General features: G+C 41.7%; 1 protein-coding gene across 1 annotated transcript in view; it reads right to left on the reverse strand.

Annotated features, from left to right (window-relative positions):
• Positions 1-9,861: 9,861 nt before the first annotated feature.
• The window catches only part of MSH2 (mutS homolog 2), a 46,453-nt gene continuing 39,176 nt past the window's right edge, over positions 9,862-17,138 (reverse strand). Inside the window, exons 14-16 of the mRNA XM_025896381.2 lie at positions 16,866-17,113; positions 12,672-12,844; positions 9,862-10,274 (exon numbers count right to left, since the gene is read on the reverse strand). Coding sequence (XP_025752166.1) covers positions 10,101-10,274; positions 12,672-12,844; positions 16,866-17,113 — 595 coding nt within the window. The 3' untranslated portion in view covers positions 9,862-10,100. The remainder of the gene's footprint in view (positions 10,275-12,671; positions 12,845-16,865; positions 17,114-17,138) is intronic.

Genomic DNA, 17,138 nt, shown 5'->3' on the forward strand with positions numbered 1-17,138 from the left:
CTGCGAACTGGATAAAACCCATCATCTTTCTGAACAGTTTTTCCAGCAACCATTTTTGGCTGCTCAGTCCACTTTAAAATAGGATCTGCTGACTTTTGGGGTACCTTGAAGCTGAGAACTTTTATTTCTGTTAGGCTGGTTTCTAGCTTGTCTCTCTGAAACTGCCACAAGCAGAGCCCAGCCTGGGCTTTACCACAGCTGAGCTCATGCTCTGCCATAGGGTCTCACATCCTTCTCATCACAACTTGTCCGCTCTCATGGATGTTTTTAACATGGCCTAACAAAGGGTGCAGAACAATGGGGGGAAAAATTATTTGTTTCAGAAAGCTGTCCCTAGAAACATTAATTTATTACATTCTTATCTCTATATTAATTTTTATATATTTTAAACATATATTAACTTTTCTAAGTGTTTCCTAACTTTTGGTCAAGAGCGTCAACGTGGGCTAAACATGAGGAGGCATTTATATGAACTTACATAAGCACACAGCATACTGCCATGCTGATATTACTGTTACATCTTAACAGGTGATTATAAGTGATTTTAACAGGCCATGCAAGTTTCCTAAAATATCAAAGGTTTCCTGCCAGCTTTCCTCTCTACCCCACCCACTGGGAGAACGCAAAGGCATTTGAGGAACAGGCTAACCCCTGTGTATTAACACAGCCTTCAGGTTGCCTATTTCAAACATTATCTCAAGCTTAAATTTTCCTTGATTGCATTTCTAGAAAGCTGAATTTTCAGCAGGCACAACACAACCTGATTGTATCAAACTTTCTGCCATTAGAGTCCTGAAGGTGTTCTGCCTTCACATGTTCAAGGGCATCAATCTTTGCAGCCACTTTCCTCCATAGCTGGAACTGAAAGACTTTGCTAGTGTATATATTTTTGTAAAAGGAGAAATTGGACTATTTCTGAGTGCAAACAGCTTCTGTTTGTTTGTTTGTGTGGCCTTCTTAGAGCAGCATGTGAAGGGCATCCAAAAATCACAGTCTGTCCCTCTCCCACAGAGGACTGACTCCCTCCTTAGCACGTGCTTCCCTCATCACCAGCCTCTGTTCCCAACCAATATCTGTGCTGTCACTACAGAGGGGAAGATGAAGAGAGACAGGCAACAATGAGATGGAGAAGACAGGTGATAGTCACAAAGTCTGGGAGAAACAGAGATGAGAGCGCAGTGAATACAAACGGGTCTGGTATACAGCAGCTCTCCTGGTGACTAATTAAAGACTGATGTCTAATTGAGATGCTTTCAGTGGTGGTCTCTGTGCTGACCACACACTGGTCCTCTGCAGCCAGAGTTGGACAGGGGTGCTGCAGCCCCACACCACAGCCCTCAGGTTTAGGACCCCACTCAGCTTCAAAGGGCTCAGGGTTTTTGTTTTCACTACCTGAGGAAGTGAGAATTGAAACATCACCCAGACTCACAGTGACCTCGTCCTGCTCTATTCAAATCGATGCAAGTTTTTTCACTAACTCACATAACAGCAAAATCAAGCAGACTGTGGTATCTGAAGTGAAAACCCTATTGTTCTCCATTTGTACCACTGCAGTTTACATAAATGCTCCTCTGGGACAGGCTCCTTCTTCCTCCCTGTTTCCCTATCCAATTCTACCGTACTAAAACCAGAGGAATTTACACTGTCCATTTGCACATGTGCATGATACAGTGCAAAGTAGCACACTGTGTTTCGGGATACATTTAAGTGCATGAAAGGCAAAGAAGAGCATCCCTTGCTTCAGCAACCAAAGGTATCCAACACCATCACAAAGGCAGACAAGGTACTTGACTCCTGTGACCATGAGAAGGTTTTCCAAAACCACCCTGACTGATGGGTATGGAGGTTTCTCTGAGCACCCTGTGAAAGGCATTAATGGTTGCCTGTTCCTTATAGACCAGATGTGTTGTAATCCATTTTCCAGACTAAATTTCCCCTCATAATGGGACTGGCCCAGAGCAGGCACAGCAGCTTTTGGAGTTCGTACCAGGCACCCTTCATGTGCCCCTTTGTCCTCTTGGAAGAGCCAAAACCCAAGTTTTCAGGCATTATCTGCAAATGTCAGATTACTGCGCTGGTTACCATACCCTCAAAAAAACTTCTTGTTCACATAAAATATCTTAAAGCAGCCTTGATGCCTTACCTGATGTCCTTTGATAAGGGAAATAGGAAAAGATCCTAAGAAGTGCATTACTCAGGATGCGTGGGAGGTGCAGTGAAGTCTTTGGATGGTTTTATTTCCTCTCATGTGCACAGGATGAATGAGCATATAGTCACTGATGGAGACCAGTTCTCATTCTTAAAAAAAAACCAGTAAAACTGAACTTTGCAATACTAATGGGTAAGATACTCATCAGCTTCTAAAGTTTTCCAGTAAGAAAATTACACTTTTATCTACAAACTACACTCATGAGAGACATTAAACCATTGAGAACTACTAAGAGTACAACAGCATTAGTGTGGATTCATGGGCCAAATCAACAGCCAGTCTAATCTCAGGGCAAAAAAAAAGCATTTACTTCATGCAGCTCCTCTAATTCACACTGAATGAGCACATCTCTTACAAGAGAGATTACAGAGAATTAATCCTGTGTCTCTCTACAGCAGAAAGATAAACAGCACTGCGGTTTTCTCATAACCAGTGTCGTATCATCACATATCATGCTTGAAATTCAGCCCCAGTAGCACAGAAAGAGGGGCTTCTTCAAGACTTCCCTTTTGGAAATTGATTTCTTTCCTGGAGTCAAAAAAAAAAAAAGCCATTAAAATGCTACTGTAGGTGAAACTGTATGTCAGATGACTAGGAATAAGACTCAGGTTTGATAGAACCAGTTTAGCTCTGCTCCATCTGCTGTGTTACTGAACTGTGAGTGGGCTCTGCTGCAGTGGGATGGGCAGGCCTCAGCTGGGGTCCCACGGGAGCTGCAGAGCACAGGCCACCCATTGCCTTCAGCATCATCAGTGTTTGGGGAGGGCACACTTCCTCCTCAGAAGACCAAATATTTTAAGCAAGCTACCCAGCCATGCAAGTGTTTCACAGTGATGGTGGTCCACTGCCTGCTTAGCAAGTGCTACTCATTTTCTGGGGAAACCTCAAACAGGCATTTTTGGTCTCAGATGACTTTATTTAAATTGAAGGGAATAACCAGAACAAAATGGCAGTGGCCAAAGGACCGCTGAAATAGCATCTTCCAGAACACTTTCAGAGAAGGGACAACCTGTGCTGGGGACCAGGGCTTCTACCAGGTCCAGCAACCAGGGTGCACTCAAATTGGGCCAAAGGAGGCAACGCTATGGACTCAGCACTATCAGAGCTACCCCAGGTAGCTGCTCCCAGCTGTTGCAGTCACTCTTGCCATCTCAGTCTTTCGTGCCAGCATGGAGAAGTGCAAAGCTGCCTCACAGCCAGGCTATGCTATGCCATCTGTTCCAGTTGTTTGGTTTTGCAGTGCTCAGGCTACTGTCACAGTAGCCTGAACGAAGTAACCGCGCTGGCATTTCGGGTGCTCACTGCACGGAAGGAGGTAGAAGTAGGTGCTTTGACTCCTGGTTGGGGTATCAAGATACCTACTGAACCCCCCTCCCAAGCCCTCTCACCCTTGCTGATGGTGTGCCAACATCTGGCACCCTGGGAGACTGGCACCCCTTGAGGCAAAGCTGCCAAGTCAAGCTTGGGACTTGTGTGAAGATGGCACTTTCGACGGGCACAGCTAGCAGGTTAGGAAGCTGGTTCAGTTTTGGTTTTAAACCCTGGGGGCTACTTGAGTTTCAGTGCATCCACACAGAGAGGGAGCATCTCACACAACTCACATGCACCTCCTTGTTCTCCCACACCTACATCACTAGCCTTTGGCACCTGAATACACATCCTGTTATACAGCACAGGCACAAAGTAAGCAGGCTTTTTTTTACCTTTTAATGTCATTGATTGCTATTAATGTGCGAGTGAATTGCTGTGCTGCATCCCAGCATCCCTGAATTGAATGATAAATGTCACAGCAGAATGAAGATATGAAAGATGACCGGCTGCAAGGTGAAAGAGAGCAAAAGCTTGAAAAATCTGTTACCGCCCAAGGTGAAAAGAGGAGCAATCGCTAGGTATAGAAATCAAAACTCCTACGCTGCCTTTCCAGGTCATGGTGAACAAAAGACTACAGCCAAATTATCTGCACTAAAATGAGCGTCAGAATCATCTTGCTGGTAATTTTGGTGTTGAACATGGATATGAAGCTTACTGTTTATTTTTACCTTCTTAGCACATCAAAGCATAAGGAAAACTACTTGCCATTACATTGAGACCCTGAGAAACAAAGAAGGGACATGAAGGTCAGCAACAACCTACAGCATTAGAAAAAATTACTGAAAATATCCAGGCAGAAGAGAATTGCTTCTGGACGGCATTTCCCACAATCACCTAAAACCCACAAGGCTCGCACCATGGTAACCCAGGTTGTCATTCCTTGCAAGGCTTTGGACCCTATTCTGACAGCTACATTTTTGATCCTTTGTAGAATGTTTTTTGTTGAAGCCAAAGACCCTGGAGAGCAGGTACAGAATGTGGCCCAGTACGCTGGGCTCAGTCTGGCTCCCTACAGCACCAGCCTGGATGCACCTGTGTAGGGAGAGCAGGTCCCCAGGCAGCTCTGGATGGGGTCAGGAGGATGCAGAGAGGTTTAAAAGCTTGGACTGCCTGCTGTCAGAAGCATCACAGTGGTGTGGGAATGGCCACGCAAGGGGAACCAGCAGGCATGCTAAAAAGACTGACAACCTCTAGTCTAAAGTCCACGGCGGTGGATGCTGTCCTGAAGCTTGGTGCCACTTCTATGCACAAAGACACAAGTAGAAAACAAGATGAGTAGAAAAGTAGAAAACAAGATTATATTTCAAAATCTCAACACGAAAAATTTTCATGTTCCTCGGGGCATAAACCAGCAACTTCAGGTTGGCAAAGACACTTTAGGAGTGCTGACCAGATTCCTGCCTCCCTGCACTGCATGATCCAGCAGCAGGTTGGAGATGGGACCAGGCTGCCAGCGTGACCTGCCACAGCCCTCCCTGAACAAGCTAAAGGTCTGCTGTTTGCCAGGGCAGTCAGGCCTGCTGCCAGAGCCCACAGCAACCCATGTAGGAACAGTTGCCTAATTTTTGGAAAAAGAGCATACTAAAGCTGCCCCTCATGAGAGTGCACTGCCCTGACAAACAACGACTTTGATGCGTGCAGCAGGACCAGGTGGATCAGCAGGGGGAATGTTCTCATAAGCACAGGCTATTTACTCTCAGCTTTTCCCTTGGCTCATGTTATTCAGCACAGCTGTTTTCAGCTTTCCAATCGTCCCTATGAAGACAGAACGATTACACCCTTATGGAAACTGCCACAAGCATCCAGCAGCTCAAACCAGGTGCCAAGGCACCTTTTTCCACAGTGGTGAAAAGGCAAATACATTTCTCACCTCTAGGAAAGTGCTACTCCCTGCAGCTGCTGGAGCAAACACAACCTGCCATCTGCTTTACAGTATTGTTTCCCTTAGCTACAGGCACTGCTGCTGGACACCATGTCAGGAGGGTAAGTCCCAGCTGCCACTGAGAATGATTAGAAACTGTCACTTCCCTCTTCAACAGCAGAGTTTGGTCCCTCTCAATTTGACTGGCAAAGCAGGACGTGCAGGGATATATCTACCCCTGTCCCACCCCACGCAAAGGGTAAAAAGCATTGCTGACAGCTGAGAGACACACACACATAAAAGTAGCACTGCAAGGTGCTCCTCTGTGTATGGGAACAGTGCAGGAGCCTGGCAGGCGCAGGGAGAGCAAAAGCAACAGGCTGGGAAAGGCAGCTGCAAGGCTGGGAGAGGAACAGGAATATCTGAGACACAACTGCAAAAAAGGCTTTTTCAGCAAACAGGCAGCATCAAGAGGCAAGTTTCATCTGCAGCCATTTCACAGAAATGACAGCACCCTCTTCCACTATCTTTTAAGGCTTCAGGCTCCTGAGGCCACTTGTTTTCCTTGTTCCCAGGTCAGCAAGGTGCAAAACATTCAATGCAAAACCTCACACTACTTCAGATGCAAAGCAGCAACTGCTCTTCCTCGATTTTTCAAATAAATCTGCCACACTGCAGAATAGTAAGGCCAATTGTCACACTTTTGTATTCATAGAAATTGCTTGGCCTATGTGTTTTTTGTGTGTTTGAAAACTCATCAAATGCCATTAAAACCAGTTTAAACTGTCACCCTAATCTCACACCAAACAAGATGAAACTTCTCACACAATCTCAGACCTCAGCTGAGCTGCAAAGGCAGCATCTCCTCCAGCACAGCAATGAGCTCTTGCACAGGCTTCCCTAAATCCAGAAAAGTTGGACCATGAGCACTCTCAGTCACTTAGAGTGGTTATCAACCCAGACCAGCTACATCTACTAAGAGCTAGTGCAAAGTCATTATGCTTAACAAAGCCAGGCCACAAACGGACCCACTTCTCACCAGCAGGTATCCTAAGCTTTCTCTGAGGACTAGTCTCCTTAAACCAGTGCCAGTGCAGCTGCCAGTGGGCAAGGACTCATCTCAGTCATGTTCCTGCCATTTCGGATTCCAAAACCACCTCAGCTCCAGTGGAGGAAAGAGACAAAGAGCCATTTAGTGACTGCATTATTACTTGAGATGAACGCACACAGCTGCAAGTTAGAACAGGCACAGCCAAGTCCAGAGCCAGCAGGCTGCCTTCCCTGGATTTATGAGCTTGATCCCCAAGTCCCCCAGTCCTTACTGGAGCCTGCTGACTGCCATCTCACCTGCATAACCCAAGAGGTAAACTCAGCACTTTCTCATCAGGCTGGCTACCAGGTGTTCCTGCACCCAATCTGGTTGAACTTTGAACTCCTGTTCACTAAAAGGGTGGTAAAACAATCAAAGGAAAATAATTCCTTCAGTGTTTGTTCATGTGCCCTCTTTTGTTTTACCCCACCTAATGCAGTTTTCTTTATAAAGGCTTTTCTAGATGAACAGGAGTGGCACAGTCTAAAAACACCACCTGCCTGCAGCAAGCATTCAGGGACAAGCTTTTTCAAGTGAATGAGCAAAGAGAAACTTGCATCTTTATTCAAGGCTGAGAGTATGTGGCCTCACTGCTCCTCAATAGCCACATAACTTTGTTTTGAAGCTTTGATAGTCTCTGAATCCTTGGCACAACTCTGAAATAAGCAGACAAGTTCTGGAATTGCTCCTGTCTCATAGGTATTTTTCTGAACAAAAAGCTAAATTGGAACTAGCAAAAATAGCCATCCGCCTGCTCACATGAAATCACACTACCTGTAACCCAGTTTGAAAGCAGCACTGACATATGGAGAGTTAACCCTGCCTGATCTCCTCTTGCCTATATCCGGCAGCAGCAGTACACTCAGAGGGAGGGGGAAGTGTAGTGTAGAAGAGAAAACAGTTCAAAAGATTAGTTTTAAAATCCCATTAACTTTTACACTTCGTCCTTCTGAGTGTTGAAGGGCACGAGAAAAACTGAATCATTTTTGCTGCAGATACACAACTCCCTTTCTGAATCACAGAGGGGAAGGTGCTGCACGGAGTTGGTCCAGCCAGGGTACCCCATCACTCCCAAGTAAACACACAGGTAATGCTCTCACCCTCAGATGGGCAAATCTGGTTGCTCAGGAACAGTTCTATCAGCCTCCAACTGCAATACAAAAATAAAAGCAGCCTTTCCTCAGCATACTGCACCTGCTGAACTGATGCACCGTGTCCAGAGTGGAAAGAGGGGACACAAAGAACACAAACAAGAGGGACTGAATAAAACTGGGAGTCAGGTTCAAAGCACAGAAGTGGTCCCTATTGCAAGTGGGAGCTCAGTGAGGGCCAACATTTGGACTTGATGATCTTAGAAGTCTTTTCCAACCAACTCCTTGGCTAAGAGTGCTGTAGACACTGAAGGCTCACACAGGGTCAAGGGGAAAACAGAGAAGTTCCTAGAGAGGTAAACAGTGACAGTTTTATGCCTGTCCCACAGTTATGGACAGGGCACTGAGCAAGGGGCATCTCTGATCAGACCACAGGGATCTCAGCACATGCAGGATGAGGCTGTAAGTACCAGCCATTCCAGTTGCTCACAAGAACTGCTTGTTTCTAGCAATGGTTAAAGCCACTTGATCCAACACAAATTGTGGTGTGTCACTGCAGTATTTGATCCTCTAAATTGATTCTCATTGCCTATTTTATGTATAATGCTGTATTTTTGGACAGCTTGTGCCTGAACCAATCAAATTGCAAACCCAGCTATATTTTTCATTACTTTATGTAACAGATTTTTCCATTCGCACACTTTTCCAGACCATGCATCAACTGTGCTGTTTGTAAGTGCAAGTCTATTTTTGTCTTTTTAAGTAGAATGCATTTTAATTTTAAGACCAAAAAGGTGTTATGCAGCATTCAAACCTCTCAAACAAGCCTTTAGTTCTTCTGTTAAGAAGGAGATCTAATATGTCCCAGTTCTAGCCTAACTTCAAACAAGTATTATCCAACAGTAAGTTGAACACCACACCTCTTCTATGACTATTGTTGGAATGTTTAAATGCAGACCACTGCAACATATTAATCCAACACAGCTTTAACAGCAGCACTGCTGTCCTCAGCACACACCCACTGATGCAATCTCTGAGCACAGCAAGTGTGCCCAGCATCTTCAGCATGATTTTATTCCTATCATCTCATGCAATAAACACCTTTTCCCATTAGTCTTTCAACACTGACAGTTTTAAATATAGGTAGTGCTCTTGAGCTACAATTTAAAATGCTAAATTTCAAGGAGAAAATAAACTTGTTACCAGCATGCTTTCAAACTGTCTCAATGAGAGAAGTACATCAGATAAAAATCAATGCATTCTTACCTTGTAGACAGACCTCACAAATCACGACCAACTCAGAAGTTCCAGTTAAACTGTAACTTCACTCCAGCCTCTGCTTTCATTACAAACCCACCAAAATATGCAAGACTTATCACCACTCAGGCATAAAGAGCAGGCCCACAGTATATGTGAGTCAAGCATTACCATCCACAGAGAAAACAAAAAAAAATCCTATCCATCCCACCCCTCCTCAGCTCTGGGCAAGGACACATGTAAAAGATTTCTGGAAAACCATAGAAACATTTGGTTGGAAAAGACTTGTAAGGTCATCAAGTCCAACCATTAAGCCAGCACTGCCAAGTCCAGTACTAAACCATGTCCCTAAGTCTACACATCTTTTAAGTACCTTGAGGCTGTTTCTTTTTGTCCTGAGAGAAGAGACCAGCCCCCACCTTACTACACCCTTATTTCAGGGAGCTGTAGAGAGCAATAAGGTCCCCCCATGAGCCTCCTTCTCTCCAGGTTAAATACCTCCAGCTCCATCAGTTGTTCCTCACAAGACTCGTGCTCCAGACCCTTCACCAGCTCTGTTGCCCTTCTCTGGACCTGCTCCAGCACCTCAATGTCCTTCTTGTAGTGAGGGGCCCAGAACTGGATGCAGGATTCGAGGTGCGGCCTCACCAGTACCGAGTACAGGGGGACAATCACTGCCCTGGTCCTGCTGGCCAAACTATTTCTGACACAAGCCAGGATGCCATTGGCCTTCTTGGCCACCTGGGCACACTTAGATTAGATGGGGTTTTTTTCTAATGGAGCACTAACACAGCCTTACTAAATCTTTGATGAATTAATTAATATAATTGCATCCCACAGAAAAGAATCATGGTATGGGACAAAAATTCTGTGTATGCACTGTTGTTTTTTAAGGCTGTGGTAGCTGTATGCTACCTCAACTGTTACACTTTCTAGCACACTTCTGGTAAAATACTACGCATTCTGTTTGTGCCACCAATAATTCTCTCAGTATGAAAAAGCACTTTATTGAAAACTTCTAGAAGAGTACAGTGGTCACAACTAAAGCAGGAATCTGGCACATAATGTGCTCAGAATTTTTTACAAAATAATTACAATCCAAGAAAAAAAATGCCTACATACATCAGTACAAGTATCATAAAGTATAAAAGCTACAAGACAAGAAAATTATAGTTCTTTCAATGCAAAACAGGCTTCAAGAGCTGTATGCTGTTCTCACACCTATAATGATGTAACTTTCATTCGAGAAATTATTTCATTCACAAAACTGTTGTTCTTTGCCAGCACATCATTTCTCAGCTGTTTCAGCTTGATTTTGATGTCTTCTTCTGACATGTCTGTCAGGGGCAATGCTTTCACTTGACAAAGAAAATCCTGAATTATCTTTTCACCTTCCTGAAATGGAGGGAAGAGAAGTAAAAGAAAACAGAAAGAATGTTTAGATTGCAAGCAGGATTTTTGCAAATTCCCTAAAGATACAAAGCACTGTTCATCAGGAGAAACTCGGTGCAGGCAAAAAACATGGTTATTTTTGCACTTGCTATCAAGTTTTCAACACCAGAACAATCCAGTTATACTGGCATCAGGAGTTCTTTCCCCTTTCAATCCCTGAGCAAAAAGCATCAGTTGATCAGCAGAAGTACAGTACTTAACATTGAGATGTCCTATATATGTTCCACATTTAATCCCAGTGTGCAGCCACATGAGGTGAGGATTGCCAGCAACAACAGCATAAGAATGGCCATATTACCCAAACTAGTTACTTTTAGGGGGGACTGTAAATCAAAAGCAATGTTTCAATATGCAAAAGGAAAGAACAAATTGTAACCAAGCAACTGGAGAGTGGCCGTCACCAAGGAGAACAGATGATAATTAAGCTTTATGCATATGCTTTTATACAAACAGGCGAAGTGGAACTTCTAAACAATCTGACTTGAATAGCAAGAACAAACATTTCAGTGAACAGTATTCAGAATCCCTGTATTGGAAACAATTTGCCCATAATACAGAATTTTGTCCAGTCCTCTGTATTTTAGAGTTCTACTAAAAGGTTTTCTTAATTTTCCCCTATCATTTAAGGTTAATGCAGTTTTCAGTGCACAAGACTCCAAAGCACTCAGAAATGTAATAGCACACTTTTCCCTCTAAATGTGATGTCAACCCAGGCAGATAAATTGCCTGGGTGAGACATCTAAAGCTCTGCCATTCTATTGCCTAGAGAGTTTATGAAATATTATGTATTACTGAAACACCCAAGAATAAAACATGATGCTGTATTTGTCACAAGTGTTTGCTGTGTCAATTTAATTTACATCAACGTATGACCGTGCAGCCAGGTCCAACTAATCTAAAAATTTCTTCACCATGACAATCTAGCACACTGACAAAGGAAAGGTAATAGTGGAGCAACTGAGGTAGCTGGAAAGAAAATCTCCTGGAAGTAAAAGTACAACAAAACAGAGATCATTCATCTACAACATCAGATCCACTTACTGAGTCAGGAACAAATGCAGTTGACCTCCGAAATTGAAAATAAAGTAACAGATAACAGACTCTGTCTAAAGCAAAGGCTTTTTAAATGTAGAAAGTGCTTTGGATATGGACTAACACTTCAAGGCTTCCGTACACTGGAGTATTACCAAGATTGCCAAGAAGAGATAAATGAGGTGCAAGGCTGTGAAGTTTCAGATTGACTGCTGGGACACAGAACTAAGATCTATAAGCATATTTCTATGCACACAGCAAGGAGGACCTCCATTGGTGAAAACCAATGCAAGCCATAAGGCAGCACATGGATTTCCTAGAAGGCTGCCACGGATGTCACTGGAAGGATTCTTAATCCAGCAACAAGATGACACAGGATATCCTGAGAAAGCTTCCTGCAAGCCCTTGTTTTCTTTCACACTGCCTGCTAATGAAGCTTCTTTAAAAAGAAGGCAAAGGGAGAAAAAACACTTTCAGTCAACATTATACAATTGTATTATACAATGTAGACATGATCAGATCTATGATGAGATGTGGGTTTCCTCAACCTGTGCTCAAAGACCGTGTAAAGCCAAGAAGATTTTACTTCCCAGTTGAGTAGAGAAAGCCAAGCTAAAATTCTCTCATGTGAAATGGGAAGAACTTCATAACATCTGTAAATCAGACATTCCAGGTCCTTTGATATGATCAGCTTGTGAGATGTCTTAGTACTGATGGGACACAGAAAGGCACAAAGGAGAAAGCTGTGTACTCAGCTTTTCTGTGATGTGAACAGATCTGAGCACATTGAGCTTTAAGAAATTGGCACTAATGAGCTCTCAAACAAGGGGGAGCAAAACCAGGTGCAATCCAACTACGGAGCTAAGAATAATCTACACAGTTATAATAAAGCTTTGTCTTAAGTCCCAAGAAACTTTGCGCAGTCAACAAAAGTGATGAACACAAAATTCTGGCTTGGTTCACAGCACAAATAAAACTCCAAAGGTCAGGCAGAGACATGGTCCCTTGTACGACCCCAGTTGTTCACCAATCATACTAACTGGTGATCACTGTTCTTTAAGAAAAAAAATTAGTTTCAACCTCACGACTACGTCTTTAGATAAAATTCTTGCCTATGTTAAGTTGAAATGAATCTAAATCAAAACCCATCTCTTCAATTCTTATAAACTTCATAGCTAAAACATTTTGTTATGGAAAAATGTATTAAAGGTAATTATCCTCAAGCGCTGGGGGAATCTGAATCCTTAAACTATTTTGCTTCAGCTATTCCAGCAAAAAAACTTTTAAAAAACATTTCTGATAGCAAACCTCTCTCTCTCTGTAGGGTTTCTTGGCTGATGGCTCTCCTTCAGAGTCCTTGGACTTGCCAATGTTCTGAAACTCCTCCAGCTCCAAGGCTTTCGCTCTTGCACTTTCTATCACATGTTTTGGGAAAGCTGCCAACTCTGCTACATGTATTCCAAAACTCTGGTCACAAAAACCTGGATGCAGAGAAATAACCCAAGAGTTAACAGTGCTCAAAAGATAATATGGCTACATAGAAATTATATGAACAAGCTTGTAATAGTTCTCTGTTCTGAAGAATTAAGTGTGTATCATCATTTGGTTCTCCCCAACACTTTCTGATTTACCTTTTGAACTAAACCTGATAACACAGACTAAAGAATATGCTCTTATTTAATTAAGCTCTCTTAGAGCAGTAATTGCAGAGCTCCAAAGTGCTTCAGGAAGAAATGGAAAATTCTTCAGGCAGAAAGAATTTCCCTCTAGTACTTGAATGACATTGAATAATGATTTTTATTAAGGCACTTCAGCACAGTCTGCAGTATATAGTAATTTGCCTCTTTTTTAATATATATCTCTCACACTTATATAATATAAATTAGTTATTTATATAAATATATATGTGTGTGTATGCATAAATATTAAAAATGTTGCATTCTCAAACATCCCTTTTCTCCTTTGCATCTGTAGCACATAACTCCTCAGTCTCCAGGAGTCCCCTCTAATTATATCAAAACCTTTCAACTTTAAGTTTACACTTATTTTAATTAATACATGGTTTATAACACTTGGTTGAGAAAGAAAAGTTCTCATAATTGCTCAAAATATCTAAATTATACATGGTTACATAAAACAATTTTCAAAATCTGTCAACTTCATTAGTTTACATTATCATAATTCCATTTGGCACCCCACAAATATTACTACATCCTTTTAATTCTGGTCTCCAGCCAAGAGTTATGAATAAATGAATTACACATGCAAAATGACAGTTAACTAATCATCTATTAAATACTGGGTATCCAAAGAAGAGGTAAAGGAAAACTTAGCATTTAGATTTTTTTCTGTTTTAGTAACCTTGTAATCTCTTAAACTTCTCAAAAGGAGACTACCATTTTTAAGCAGAAACTAGTCTCCTTGATTTTATACTAAAAACACACACCTTCCCAGACACAAAGCTAACTCGGTTCTCACTCAGAGAATCCTGAGCAGAGACCTGGAGAGCAGTACTTTCTGTGTCTCCTCTTTCAGAGATCTTCTCACACTCTTGAAGCATGAAGACAGGGTTGAACATACTGTATAAAAAGTTCCTTGTCACACAGTTCAGATTTAGTTATGCATTTCAAATGACATGAAACCTGTTATTTGTTTCAAAACACAGCTGTATCCAAGCTGCCTCTACTCACATCCTTGTCAGAGCAACTTAACACTTCCAAAAGGGAAAGAGCACAACACTAAATGCAAAAACTTATGTGAGAGAGATCCAATTTTAGACCAGGTATTTTAAGATGAAGACTTCAGAATGTTGTATCTCTTCTGTAGATAGATAGATAGATACATACATACATACACAGGTAGATAGATAGATATTAGATAGATACAAACTATTGTGCCTCTGCACTCAATAGCACTTCCAAGAAAATGGATGGAATGAAAAGACATTGCACGTACAGAGAAAAGGTGGGTATGACTAAAAACGGCAAAGATGATTCAAGAAAAATATGAAACTGGGCTTCTAGAATTTTTATCAGGACCAGAATAGTTGCATTAATACAGGTATAAAAAACAAAAGGAGTGGGTTGAAGAAAGAAAATTCACCCAACTATCTGGGGAGTATTAGGGGATTTTATCGTAAGAGTTGCTATTCCAAAGGATGTAGAAGGTAGAAGGTTTTGATACAGTGTATATTAATTCCCTCCCCAACCAACGTGCTCAAAATAAGGCATCTAAATAAAGAAGGCTTGTTTGAAGATAATGTACATCACCAGCTCCCGCTGCACCAAAACCACTCATAGTTTCAATGTGTGCTTGCAGCAGCTTATTACTATATTTTTCTTCAGTTCCCATGCCACACTAAATCATCTTCTAAGCACTGATTTGAGCAACGCATTCAGAGGGCTCTGAACCATCACTTGGTGGAAGGAGCTCGACATATGCTGCAGAAGAACCACAGACACTGCCTCTCCACGGGCAAGGCTGGGTGCCAGGACCACAGCACTCTGGACTAATACTCAGAAGCCTGGAAAAGTGCATGAACCAAGAGCATTTCTAAGGAATAGAGATCCCAAAAGGCAAGGAGTCAGGGTTAAAAGAAGCAAGGCTGTGGCAGCCAGAGCTAATCTACCCAGCTGTAAGCAGACTCTCAGTAAAACCAGAGGAGAGCAGTACTTCTGGTCCTGCTGTGATTCCCCTTGTTCAGAGCAGTCTCCTAATCTTAGAGAAAAGTATCCAAAATCTAATTGGAAGATTATAGCCAGAGGGGAATACCAAATTAGAAATGGTCATACATGTAATCAAAGGGCAAGAAATGAAGTAATTTCATGGATTTAAAACCAGAAGAAATGAGTAAGAAATAGTGAATTAGTAATGTCATAGGAGCAAAACTTGCATGGTACCACTCCAGGGAGGCTCAGATCAGGATATAAAACCACATTTACCAATTATCTAAGGACATTTAATAGTATGGTGATAGCCTGTGAAGATTATAAAAAATATCTTTAAAAGCATCTCAGTAAAATTTGATAGCTGGGCAGCATACTAATTACATTTCAGAACAATATATGCCAGAAGGAATGAACTGAAAAGTCCTAAACTGGCTAAAAAAATGAGGAAACAGTGGAGAGAGTGCCAAGATAACACATACTGAACATGCACTGTTCACAAATAGCAGAGTTATTAGGATGAACAAGGTAAGCAAAAGTAAGTGTTTGATATGTCAGCATAACAAAACAGCTTTTAAAATGAGGAATGTAGTACAGCAATTGTACCAGTAAGATTAAATCCTTAGCAAAAAAGATATAAGTAAACATCAGTCTCCAGGATTTGAGATGAGACATGGACTAGCTCCTTAGCCTTAACAAGGATGGATGATACTGAGTAATTCTTTTAGTAAAGTTAACAGCCTAACTCCTCAAATAATTATTCCTTTTTTGAGACAAAACCACTCCACAAGGTAAGCTGTTGATCAGATCCAGTCTAGCCAGAGTGCTCTACAGGAGCCATGTTCTACCTATTTGAGAGTCATCTAACTCATTCCTTCATTGGGGAACTCAGAAAAGGAAAATTAAGAGGTATTTTTAAGTGAGAATATAGAGTAACAGTACTCTGCCCACATTTTAAATCAAAATATCAGTCCAGAGGTTGCCAACCTGACTGAAATGCTCTAACGAGAACAATAAAAAAATCACTGTAGGGTTGACAACTAAATTAGAAGGCCATAAACGAGCACACCTTGCAAGCTGCAGTTACACAGCCCTCCTTTATGTAGCATAAATACAGGCTCCTGCTGAAGGGAACAAGAAATGATTGGGGATATAGAGAAGCAGGAGGAACTGCTTTCTGCAGTGAACAGATTAAATTTATGCCTAATAAAAAATTGTTTATTTTAACACTGAAGGAATAACTGGATCCACTAAAGGATTTTAATTAAATACATCTAACTGATTTTACACTAACAAAACAGGTTACTTGTTGTTTCACTATGATGCCATTTGCTAAAAATAAACCATATGATTTTTCCTATATCAAACTAGTGCATAAATTGGGCAACATAAGACTAAATCTTATCACAATGAAATATACATTATTAAAAATTGCCAGTACATAGAAGTTGCACTCATTTCTTTTAAAAGAACAGTTTAAGGAACATAAGTATTTCCAACCAGCACGTTAAAATGGCTGATTTAAGAAAACAGAAAATAACCCTTTGGAACCATTCCCTCTGGTCCTTAAAAAAGGAAAAGGGAGTGACTCAAAAGCACCAACCTGAGTGGCAGAAATAACCTAGAAGTCTTAACAAATAATCATCAACACCATCACCAACTGTGTTCACACATGGTCAGAGCTCCTGCCATACACACTCTCTATGGACAAAGAAGAATGTGTCTATTATAAACCCAAAGCCTGAAGTATGACATTAATTTATTCCCCCCATTAAGACTTTTTCCTCTCTCAGGGCAAAATGAAGTTTACCCTGATTCACCATATACACAGTCTTACCTTCCTTGACACGATAAAGCATCGTCAGTGTGTCGTCAGTGGTCAGAGCAGTAACATGTAGGTTATTTACTGTTGGCACTTCGTCAGCAAGAGCTGTCAGTTCATGAAAATGTGTAGCAAACATAGTGAAAGCACAGATTTTGGTAGCAATGTATTCTGAGATAGCCCATGCTAAGCCAAAGCCATCGTAGGTAGAAGTTCCTCTTCCCAGCTCATCAATAATTATCAGGGAGTTTTCAGATGCTGTCCTAAAAACACAAGAGCATTTTATAA

The sequence above is a fragment of the Manacus vitellinus genome, unplaced genomic scaffold, assembly GCF_001715985.3.
Source record: "Manacus vitellinus isolate BGI_N305 unplaced genomic scaffold, ASM171598v3 scaffold_8_pilon, whole genome shotgun sequence".
Taxonomy (NCBI): domain Eukaryota; kingdom Metazoa; phylum Chordata; class Aves; order Passeriformes; family Pipridae; genus Manacus; species Manacus vitellinus.